This window comes from Strix aluco, chromosome 4, assembly GCF_031877795.1.
Source record: "Strix aluco isolate bStrAlu1 chromosome 4, bStrAlu1.hap1, whole genome shotgun sequence".
NCBI lineage: Eukaryota > Metazoa > Chordata > Aves > Strigiformes > Strigidae > Strix > Strix aluco.
The window spans coordinates 87,877,552-87,889,746 of NC_133934.1; the positions used below are offsets into that span (position 1 = coordinate 87,877,552).

At 37.2% G+C, this 12,195-nt stretch overlaps 1 protein-coding gene across 27 annotated transcripts in view; it reads right to left on the reverse strand.

Moving 5' to 3' along the window:
- Nucleotides 1-9,650: 9,650 nt before the first annotated feature.
- Nucleotides 9,651-12,195, reverse strand: part of MADD (MAP kinase activating death domain) — a 75,702-nt gene continuing 73,157 nt past the window's right edge. For all 27 annotated transcript variants that reach the window (XM_074824015.1, XM_074824013.1, XM_074824011.1 and 24 more), the window contains one exon: nucleotides 9,651-11,188. In XM_074824015.1, coding sequence (XP_074680116.1) covers nucleotides 11,081-11,188 — 108 coding nt within the window. In that variant the 3' untranslated portion in view covers nucleotides 9,651-11,080. The remainder of the gene's footprint in view (nucleotides 11,189-12,195) is intronic.

The window sequence follows — 12,195 nt, forward strand, 5'->3', positions numbered from 1 at the left end:
GTTTACATTGTTTTGAACTTTTGTTTCCTGACTAACACTATTATTTAAAAAAATACCACACATAAAAGTTGGAGATTTTCTATATTATAAAGAACCTATGACCAGAACACAGTGGACTCAAAGGATCCCCAGCATCTGTGGGACAACATCTATTGAAAAGCAGAGACTGAATTGCAAGTGCTTAGATTAACAAAGGACAGTTTACCCTAAGGAACGTTAGGTGCTCTATCAAATATAGTCTATTATCAGAAAGGTGTTTCAGAAAGAGAGTAGACTTTCATGCTGTAATAGGGTACGATACTGAAAGAGTACAAAATTAAGTCAAGAATCACTAAGCAAATAGCATTTTTTGCTCAATTCTTAGCTATTGAACATGAGTACACTGTTTTTCTGAAGTGAACATTTATTTCACCTCCCAGCTGTGAAAAGCAGTATACTGCAAACTGATGCCTTCACTAGATGTTAGTCAATCATTTTTTCATGAAATGTCACTGTTCAAATGCTCTTCAAGTATTAAATTCTACCATATATATATAAATATAAAACCAATAAGTTTCCAGTGCTCACAAATTTGCTGTTTTGAAGTCCTCAAACTAAAGACAATCATAGAATGCCTCTTCAAAAAAAACTGGTCAAGATGCTACTTCTGGAAGTATTTCATGCAGGGTAGTGCCAAATAGTTAGAATCTAATTCTATAGGGCCTTCTAAGATAATGCTGTGCTTCTACATGAAAAATACAAATTAGTTTTAACTTCTAAAACCTTCAATGACAAGGAGCGAACCAAATCCAAACCTGAATAGTTACAAAAAAGCAGCACACGCTAGTTAGGTTTCTAAAAATCATTCCTAAAAAAGCAAATTCTGAAAATTCAAAATGCTAACTGCTCCTCATACACTGAAAAGAGGAAAAGGGGGAAGGTGCACCTGCAAGATCTGAAATTTCTGTGATTAGTTCTAGAAAGGTCTCTAGAAAACTGTAGGTGTTTATTGATATTTTGCAAGCATATAGTATTGTCATTTATCTGTTCCATGACTGATACTGATCCTGAATGTTAGTTCACTAGTTGCCCATTAATTATGTGTTAATAAATAAATAAATTACCTTTATCCCAATCTGATTAAAATGACATAAATTGAGTAGTTTCTCCCAAACCTAGCTGGCTAAGAACAACAAAGTATCTCCCAATTTTTCCCCACCACACCTAAAAGACTACTTGACAAAAGATGCTTTTGACTATCTCTTCCTGTGGGGGATCTCCTCTGATGAAAAAAGTCACACGGATTTATCCCCAGATATCATGGTAAATGTTCTTACCTTGTAGTTGTTGAGTACTGTTAGAAAGAAATGTGCACAGTAAGATCAATAGTAAAAAAATTATTAACACAAGCCATAAAGTTAAAAAATTCTTACCAACTAGCATTCTCTTTTGGCATATAAAGTGCCTTTCACAGCTGACAGCAACTATCAAAGACAACAGTCCTATTGAGGACCTTTCAGTAGTTTTCCGGAGACAAAACACTGTTATTGCTCAAGTAAAAGATCCTTCCATATGAAAAGTATATGTAACAGACACACATGCCTCTTCAGGCGTATTATTTCTATGTAGTTGGATGTGAAATTAACTTTTGATGCTACCACAATTTTAATTTAAAACCTATCAATTCAGCCTGCTTGCTGCCAGTTCAATGTACATGCCTTTCCTTCAAAGGAATTATTATTAACTATATACCAGGAATGGAGATACTTAAATACTTTAAATTAACATAAGTTAACAGACTTAGCTGAAGTGCAGGGGCATTGCAGAGCATTACTAAGACACAGTATCATGCAAGCTAGCCCAGTGCTTCACTTGAGCTAGGATACCACTTAGAAGAAACATCAACTAACCCAAAACCACGAGCACAGCAAATAGCACTGCCGGTACCCCTGCTAGCCCAGTTCTCTCAGTGCAGCATTGCCTGCTAGCCAAATAAACCTTCAGCTGACACTTTAGCCCAGGGTAACACATACTTCACAAAACAGCAGCCGTTCTTTTGTGTTTCATCCTGTATTTCAACAATGTTGGTCAAATATTGTAAGTAAACAATGCTTACTTGCTCCTAGCAACAGAAAGCTTCACTTAATACTCTTTATAAAAGCCACAAGATAGAATTAAACTACCAAATGCAAGGAAACCTTACGAGAACACTTCCTTTAGTTACTTGAGATTGCCTTAGTGCTCAACTCCTGACCATTATTCTATGGGCAAAAAATAATAATAAAACAAGTTAGTGGTTGATCAATACCTCATAAAGTAACAGTAAAATTAAAAAACAGCATATGAAACCCAGAAAGAAAAAAAACTCAAAAACCAAAGCATATCACAAATTTTAAAACCTATCTTTTTCTTCAGGTATAATTCTGAAATTGAGTAAACTTCTCAAAGATGAAAGATTAGCTCCTTCAAGGCTGTATCAACTATTCCCTTACTAATCTGATTTTAAAGCACCCCTCAAACCTTACTTAAAAAGCACAGCATGCTTACAGACTGAACTTAAAAACAGCAATGGAGGTTTTTTGCCTTAAATGCCACACCTGAATTTTGGGTAGTGGCTGTAGCAGGATTTGAAGAGGATTTAAAATCCACCCCCTCCGGGCCCACAGGTGGGAGTAGTTTAGGATGTTTTAGCACCAGTAGTCACCTGGTCTAGCATCTCCACACCGTGTGGCAGCTTCCTGGGGTTCCCTGGGTTTGCCCCCCTCAGGGGGTGGAGGTGTAACAGGGGGGCCCCTGCAGCCCGCCGGGGCTGGGCCCTGTCCCTGAGGCGAGGGGGCAGCCGGCGGTGCGCGCCGGGCCTTTCCCGCCCGAGGAAGGCTCGCGCCCCCGCCCCTCAGCGCCCGGAGCTGCTACTTCTCCCGCTCGTCCCCGCTTGGGCCGAGACATTATTGCCCAGGTCTGTAAAGCCTGAAGAAAATCACTTCAAATGATGGTGTGAGTGTAGAGGATTAAGGTAAAGCGTGCTGGGTTTCATCCCGTTCCTTTTCTAGTTCTAACTCAGCAAGTTTAAACAGAAGCTGTCAAAGGCTGTATGTGAATTAACTGATGGTCCCCCACAGAGATAATTAACTCTTCAAATGAGAAGTGCATCAGTTGGAGCTGAAGAAGGGAATAACACCGATGTCCACACTGAAGTCATGACAGTGTCTGTGTTTGGTGGAGCTTCTCAGGTTGCAGCCTATTTTGTATTCTGCTATCATAAATACATGACTATTAGTTTAAAACTAGCAGGCATATCCATGGTAACGGCTGCAGGATCAATGTGCTCATGGTTTCTTTCCTGAGCATTAGATTTGTGATTGGTTAATAAAAATGCATGTAGTATTTCATCCCCAATCCACTGTAATCCAGGTTTATCCACTGTAAATCCAGGTACATCCTCTAGTACTAGAGCAATTCTTGTAGAAAGGGTGCCAACTACTAAATATATTTTCATAGTATCCTCAATGCAGATGGATCCTTGTGTGACCGAGGAAAGGTAACCTTGTGTAATAAACTATGTTTCATCAATGTGAGTATGTTGTTGCAGATTAGGTATGATGCATTTTTAGATATTCCAGTTAGGATTAACTACACCAATCAATGATCATTGCTGTAATTTAAGGTGCACTAGCATAATTATGCTGATACAAATATTGTAAAATGAAAAAGTCCTAAATTTTCACACATTCACATGTGTGCTAATAAATCATTGCTTGGAAGATAATTCTGATGTGGGCCAGAAATCAAAGTAACACAAAGAAAACTACTTGCATTCAGTAACATGTTTAGAAAAATCTCGCTTTTCTTAGTAGCTTGTAAATTCTAGATGTTGTCCTTGAGGGATTGTTTCTGTTCAGATGATTGCTTCAGTCAGTGCATGACCTGATTTTAGCACAAACTGTCTGTGCCCCTGCTTTGCTGATGATACAGTGATACAGTGGGGTGAAGTGCAAGTTAAACAGATTAAGCTCAAATTGTCCCAAAAGAACGTTTAAAACAGTATAAAGTGCCTTACCTGTCATGAGTTTATCTTCCTGTTGAATGGCTATCTTTATTGACTTTTTCAGATTTGTCTAAGCTTATTATATAAAATTATATATAAAAATTAAATTCTACTTGTTGAAAATTACAGTGAGACGTCAAGAAGTTCCCATATATTATTGTAACAAAGCTTTTCAAAGCAGGGCAAGATAGATATTTAAGATTGCTTCAGCATACCTCACCTGTGGGTTTCATTCCTTCTACGAAAGGATTATTGTGCTAGCTATTCCAAGGGAGATCTACAATTGAGTAGGATGAATAAAACCACAAGAAAATACTGGTTGATAGTATTTTTTCCTTAATTTAATCATACAGTGGCCATTCAAATGATAGCAGCAAGAGAAAAGACATTTCTGGAAGTCAGAAGTCATTTATGTTGCTTTTATCACAGAATTTCTTTGAACTAAAATCCTTAGATGTGTTTAGGAGAGATGTTTGTCACTAACATATCATCTTGGAGCAGGTTTAGAACTACAAGCCATTCTTGTCTGCTTACAAATGAATTCTGTAAGAACAGTCTGCTGAGATTAAAAATAGCCCCACTGATACCTTTCAAGTGCTTCCCAACCGCAGAACTCTATTTTAGGGAAACAAAAGCTGTCAGGAGATATCCTTTACTTGTCTTTGGGCAGGGTCCCCACATCAGTCTGCATAAACAACACATCTTAAAACAGGTTGAACTGACGAAAGTTTAAAAGAAACAGATAAAAACAGCTTCATTTATTACGTCCTGATATGGAAAAAATAGTCTAGCATCTGCTTTCTGTGCCAGACAGAAATGTTGACAATAAGCAGCCCTAAAACCACAGTCACAGCTATGAACACACTTCAGTCATAATTCTGTACTAGGATAGCTTTGCAGAGGACAAATAATCCAAAAATGTATAATGTAAAAATGTATAAAATATCAGTGGATATGAAAATGTATGAAAATTGATGTAAGGTGTTAAAATTAAGTGGCAAATGTGCCCCCTTTTTCTTCTTCACCATAGATAATCATCTGAACTTGATTTTATATTCATTATGGTTTTAACAACCATAAAGAATATCATACTTAGTTTTCATTGTTTTGCTTGAAAGTATAAATTGTGGGACTCAAATATATGAAATCAGATTGTGAATGAATGTAATTTAACCTTCATCAAGGTTGCATTTTCTTGGTATCTGTCATAATGCTAATAATTGCCCCAGTAATCCAGATCTGTTCCAGGAAAAGTATGATCACAAAAAGACTAATTAATAATATAACTCAAATGCAGTTTTGTTGTTTACTTATACCAAACCCAGAAAAAAATGGCCAAAAAATCCAAGCTTTTCTTCTGCTTTGTAGGTCAGTTCATGTATATGTTGCCTTAGAAAAACCCAAGTATAGGAGATTTTGATCATAGGAAAGTCCTCAAAAATTTCTACCTAGCAGCAGGACTTGTTCTTCCTCACTGGTAATAAGGGGGGGGGGGGCAACAGTACTACATATTTACAAAGCATAATATTTCCTCTTAGCTTTTCTGTTTCCTATAGCACTGAAAAACTTGAACAATTTAGACAATTTGTTAGGTTATAAGTCTGTTTTAGACTAATCTGTTTATTTTTAATATCAGATTAAATGGTTAAGCCATTTCTAACAAGGAGTGTAGGGAAGAGCTGCTGCTGGGAGCTATCACAGAACAGCAGAACTAAGGGTGGAAATCTTCTCTGTTCCCTCTGTAGCACTCTTCAGCACTCCACAAAAAAGTTTTATTGAAACTCAAAGGGAGTAAGAGTGGAATGAGGCTGAGGGATGAAAGATGACGACAGATTGCTTGGTAAGAACAGAAGAGAGGAAGATGACTATGACTGGAAGCTGGAAAGGGACAGAGACTGGTTGAGCAGGAGACCAGGGAAAAGCATAGGTCTGAACTGTTTGGGCAAAGAGGCTGGAAGATGGTGATGGTTGGAGAGGCAAGAATGTATGAAAAAACACTAAGAGAAACAGATGGAGATACCTGATGGGAAATTGAAGTGCGCATCTGAGCCTGACTGACTGAAGAGAGTGTAGGCCAAGAAACTGTGAGGAAATGGTGAGGAATCCAAGCAGGGAGACAGGTAAAAAGGGAAGAGAACACTTTGATACCCGGAGCTGTGGCTAGACTGACACTCACCAGAGTTAATAAGAGAAACTGAAAAGGCAGAAAAGAGTGGAAGGAATGGAAATACAAAACTAAGAGTTTTCATATACTTGAAGGAAGCAACTGTTTAGAGTTTTACTGGTGTTTTTCCTGCCCCTGTTTGTTCCTTTTTATGTATAGCTATTTTGGGAGAAGGGGATTTCTATTTCTATGTAGGTTCCTAAACCACGTTTATCACTATAGTAACTGTTGCAAATAGAAGCAGGACTGTTTGCCCTTGGCTGTTGTATGTATGATTCTTTGTTGGACTGATGCTCTAAACCAAAATTAGTCAATGCTAGAATTACTATGCTGCAGAAGTTTCAAAACATTGTATGCCTGTAAACAGAAAATTAACTTATAACTTACTGAAAATTAACTTAGGATTTTACTAACATTGGTATAAATGTTGAGCTGATTTTTATCATATCTGATCACAGAATCTGCCTGAAGAGGTCCTAAATCTGGTTTGTACTCAACTGCACTCAAACCTCATTTGTCACCAACATCAAGCTTTTAAATCTTCAGATACCATGCTGGAAAGAGGGGTCACATACCCACTATTATTAAAGCATCATCACATTTCTACTATTTTAGTGAAATAGCCACACTGGGCACGGCTGTAGGAACTCGAAGCTTTTGCTCGCACTGAACCTCTTCCAAGAGTGTTACAGGGTAGGGCTGTACGTGAAGCCATTGCTGCTAGCAGAAGCAAAGTAATAGCACTCAGCTGTTTGGAAATGTCTTGCCCTTGTGAGAAGCAGACGCCTCTGGCTGAATTGTGACTTCTGGAAGAAGAAGAGGCTCTTTGGCATTGCCTTTTGTGTCACAAGGTCCTTTGCACAAAGCTCCTGCTTCTTGGTCTAATTCTCACTTCTTTAGGAGCTAGATGTTGTCTTTCACCAAAACCTGGCTTGTCTAAGAGCAGTGACTTGGAGTTACTATATTCCACTGTACTCAGAGTTGAGCAGAAGACTTTTTTCTCACAGAAGGAAGATCTCACCTCAGAGGCAACATTTTCTGACTTTCACCCATTTGACAATCCAGGGGAACTGGGATGTAAATACTGCTCTTTGTGAGAAGCTTAGCTTCTATGTTCTGTCTAGTTCTGAATTCAGTGGTAACAGGAGCCTGTGCCTGACACAGGGGCAAGCAACCGGTCTGTTCCCATTCTAGGCAACTGCTTCCTTATTAAAAATACACTCAGTGGGAGCCAGAAGCCCTCCTCTGGCACAGGCACCATGATTCTACAAATATCTTCAATACCTTTGCAACATAAAAGTTTCTAATAAGGCTTAGAATCATAGCCACATTTTTCCATCCACTTTGATCACTAAGATAGAACTTTAGTTGGAATCAAAATGCTTCATGATTTACATTTACTAGCAATTTAGATTTTTGAATACCTGGATGAACATTTATCTTACAAACTCTATCCTGAAAGCATCAAAGCAGGAGGGTAGGGATTATCTGAAGCTAGGAATCAGGGTGTAGGAAACTTTTACAATGGTTTTCTTAAAGTAATGAGCTTTGAATTGTTCCTTCAACAGACATATTCGAAGTTTTTTCCCAGAAAGTACATTTGTTGTGACACTCACTGATGTTAAAATCTTCAACCTTTAAAATGTGGACCCACCCATATTAGAAAATTGACACTGCACTCACAAACAAAACAAGGGCGTTTTTTTGAAACGTCACAATGAAGATCTGCAATCCAGAAGGCAGATAAATTAGTAACCTTGGTTCCACTTTGAAAACTGCCAGGAAGACTACTCGCAAACCCCAGTGCTTGCAGAGAATGCTTAACAGTCATTTTAAAAACCAACTTCTACAAAAAAAGGAATTGTAACAGAAAAAGAAGCTTGTTCAGAATAAGCAAATACCTTAAGTTTTAAGGCAAGTTCATGAAATCTGTCACGTTTGTGTAAGTGCCTTGGAAGTATCACAAGTGTTAAAAGGTCATCTTGGAATACTTCAAAACTAAGACACAGGCTCCTCCTAGTGGTAAAAACGGAAGGATTAGTCATTTTGTTCCAAGAAGCTTCTAGCACTATTTATTATTACCAATTATTCCCAGTCTTTCATCTGGTTCTGGAAGGTTTAGAAGCCTCTAAATTCTTACTGCTGCTAAGGAATTCTTACCTAAAGACCAAAATAAGTGGGACATGACAAAACACATGCAAATCGCTTTAATTACTTTTCTCCCCCAAAGTAAAGTTTATGTACCTCTCAATGCTTAGGAGTGATGAAGATGGAAAGGAGGAAAGACTGCATTCCAAAAGACCGAAGCTTTTATACCCAATTTTAAATCCAACCTGAATTTGTGTCCAGAAAACAGCACTGTATATTTCATAGTGGAAACACTGCACGGCCTGCCTTTGTCTCTGATGAATACGCTCCATTCCCACAGGTAGCAGAACACCCGCCAAAGTCACCATCATCAAGTACAAGAAAGATTTTGTACATTTCAAAAATTTCTTCAATTTTGAAGCCAAGGCAGTTGCTTTCACCTGAAGAGCAGAAGCCCAATGTCACTCCACTTGCTGAGGTTGTTATTCTTCCTTGCCACCGAACAGCAAGAGCTGTAACTACTTAGCCACACCTGTTCTTTAAAAATATTCTGTCAAAAGGGACAGAGGGCCATTTTTATTATCAGGCCCTTTAAGTCTTATTCTGGACTGAAGTGTCTCAGCAGTATAGAGCGTACAGCAGTTTATGTAATTTATGACTTTAAGCCACAGAAAAATAACACTTGCAAAAATACAACTTCTATGGGAAAAAAAAAAAGGAGCTGTATATAATAAGTGATGCTGTGCATTTAATTATTTTAAACTCTAATCTTCCCCTTATAAGTTAATGGTTTGACTATGTTAATAGGCTTGCTAACGTAATTACAATTTTTAAATTAAAATTGTCTATCTAAGTGGGACTCAGTATTGCAGTAAATGGAATTTTGTATGAAATATTGTAGACCAAAGTGATTTCAGTCTTAACTGTACTTGTAATATAGTAGTGTCAAGAATGCTACAATTGCTAAAAATTCAGATATTGCTATAAGAAAATTTACAGTCTCATAAGACAAAGAAAATAAATTAAATGCAAAACAGGCTAATTTCAGGGTTTGCCAATTTCAGTTTTGCCTTTATACTAGAAACGGATGAACGCTTTACATGTTGCTTCCGTTTGCATGTGTGCAAAAAAAAAGTATTTCAGATGTGTCTATTTTCCCTATTCATGTTTTTTAGACTTTTTTTAAAGACAAATTTCATGGATGTTATGATAGAAGAAAAAAAAATACTTTCAACAGCTTATGTGGAAAGAAATTTAGATCTTCCATTTATAGTCTTCTCTATTTCAAATACGTATACAATGTATATGGTACATAATTACATTAATTTCAGAATAACTTGCATCAATAGAAAAGCACAGGAGGATGAAAACCAGTTGCTGGTTGAATGACATTTTATTTTCACATTCAGACAGCTGTACAGTTTCTATAAATAGATGTGGTACTATATTATTTACATCATCTCCTCACCCGTTACTAGTGTATTCCATTCAAAACAGTAGATACTCTGACCAAGCCAAAACAGGGTTATTTCTGGGTGCATTTACTCAGAATTCTATGTCAAAACATACAATACATCAGTTTGCATCAGAGCATTTTTTTCAGGTATTTTACATGTAACATTATTTTCTCTAGACAGTCTCTCCTTCCAGCATCCTAAGAGCTTTCCAGACAAGTGCAGTACAGTTCAAGAACAAAAACAGGATGCAAAAAACGTTCATATTCTGTCTACTTAAAATAAGGAATGTGATGGATAGTTTTAACTCTGGGAGTTTCATTATACAGTAAAACACAGTGTTTGCAAGATTCCTTGATATACAGGTAAGATTGAAAAAAAAGCAACAGCTTAAAAAAATTTGGAGACAGCATAATCCTTTGGGCTTCTGAACATGTTCTGGAGATTGCTACAGAAATGTCTTGTGTAACAGAGTACAGTTACAAACCCAAAAAGACATGGGTCTGCCATGTGCTTCTGCCAATAATGTTTCCAAGTTTTACATTTCCTTATTCATTTTCTAATCCCTGTGATCAACTGCTTTAGGTAGTGCTTATATGCATCTGTTAACTTCACTGTTGGGATGTTTACAAACGTTACCTAAACTCCCATTTGAAAATCCACACAATCCATGAGGAGTCAGGGTTTTTCACAATATACTGCCTTCAAAGTTTCTCTCTCCACTTCTTTTCCCCCTTGAGAAGCAGTCATCTCCACAGATGGACCAATTTAATAGCCAAACTTCAATTGTCACATTTTAAGACTACGGTAGCTAAATTTTCACCTCTACCAAAAGGGTCTGAAGAACTATGTGCCAAGAACTCCATGTTGGTGGGTAAAAATTATCAACACAGAAGGAAAACAATAAAAACACTACATTTAAACAATATGCAGGACCAGACTGCTTCCACTGTGCACATACCAGAGAATCTGAAAACAGAAGCCTGCAGTTGTAAAGTGATTAATCTGTAACAAGTACCACTAGAAACAAAAAAACAACCGAACTGAAGCTGTTAGTCATCTTAAGAGGAAAGGAATTCCAAAGGAATGGCCAGAGTAGGTCACTCACAGCTGGATGCTGATGCTCAAAACTGTCTGCTTAACAGCTCATATAAAAACTCCATTAAGGATGAATTCAGAAGGAGACTGAGCAGTGAAGTCTTAGGTTTTTCTAGGGGGAAAGACTTGCAGGGTCATACATAAATAATCAAGTTCTCATAAAAGACAATAAAGTGAGCTCCAGTAACTGCAGTAAAAATAGGAGTACTGCATGTCAACGTGCCAAAGGGTAGGTACTTCCCAATATCGTGATCAACTGGAAACCGGTCGAGGTGGTTTGCTTTTGTTTTCTGCCTCTTTTCCACGAATGGCAGCCACATAAGAGAAGAGACACAGCACGGAGTAGCAGATCTCATGAGCCTGCAAGAATTTTGAAAAGGAGATAAGGAAATTCAGATGATTTAGTGTTTTACAAAATCCACTTCACATTTTGTATTTTGCTGCATGTCCTCCTTCATGGGACAACTACTCTGGCTACAGACAAGATCAGAAAAAAGTGTCCCATACTACCTTCTACCTGAGATGGATAGCGAAGAAAAGCCTTGTAACAAATTTACAAACCTCTTTTGGGATAAAAACATGTGTTGCTTGACAGTATGATTCTAATCATTTTTAAGAACAGTATGCTAAGCGAGAATGTTGGTCAGCTGGCTTTAGAAAAAACATCCTACATATTTGGTTTTGGTCTGTTGTATGAAGTTTCAAGAAATTTTCTGGGAGGGGCTGAAAGAGCTAAACCGAATGACTAAAACTAAACATCCAATACTGTACCCTGACTCATGAGATGGTGGGATTCTTCCTCATTCACAACTATTTTTTTAAGCTCAAAAGTACAAGGACTGATAATCCTTGCAATTTTTAACCAATGCTAGTGAATCCATGGATAATACAAGCTTTATTTTTACTTTTTTTAAAAAAAAATTTAAAAACCCCACAACCCTTCATTGCATGTTTCATATGAAGAATACCAAGCAATTTTGTCACTACATTAAAGCAGAGGGTTTCACATAGCATTAGCAAGATTTACAATTATTGCTTTTAACCAATTAAGTGTGCTATTATTTAACAGAAAATACTCTTTTAGCATGCAGCTGGCAGCACAATTCAGTGAAGGTAAGACTTAGTTTATATCTTAGTTCTAATACTGGCTATTCTGGTGATCTTAAAATTTCTTGACCTGTAAATTGACATTTATAATCTTTGTGAAGGTAATAAGCATAACAACATGTTTTGTTGTATTATAGCACAAGCTAAGACACTTGTGTAAAATATAATGAATTTTCATTAAACTGGCTTTTCTTGTTAAAAGATACAGCTGTCTGCTTCTTGAATTACGTATGTTCTAAGCATTTTGTTTCTAAAACATT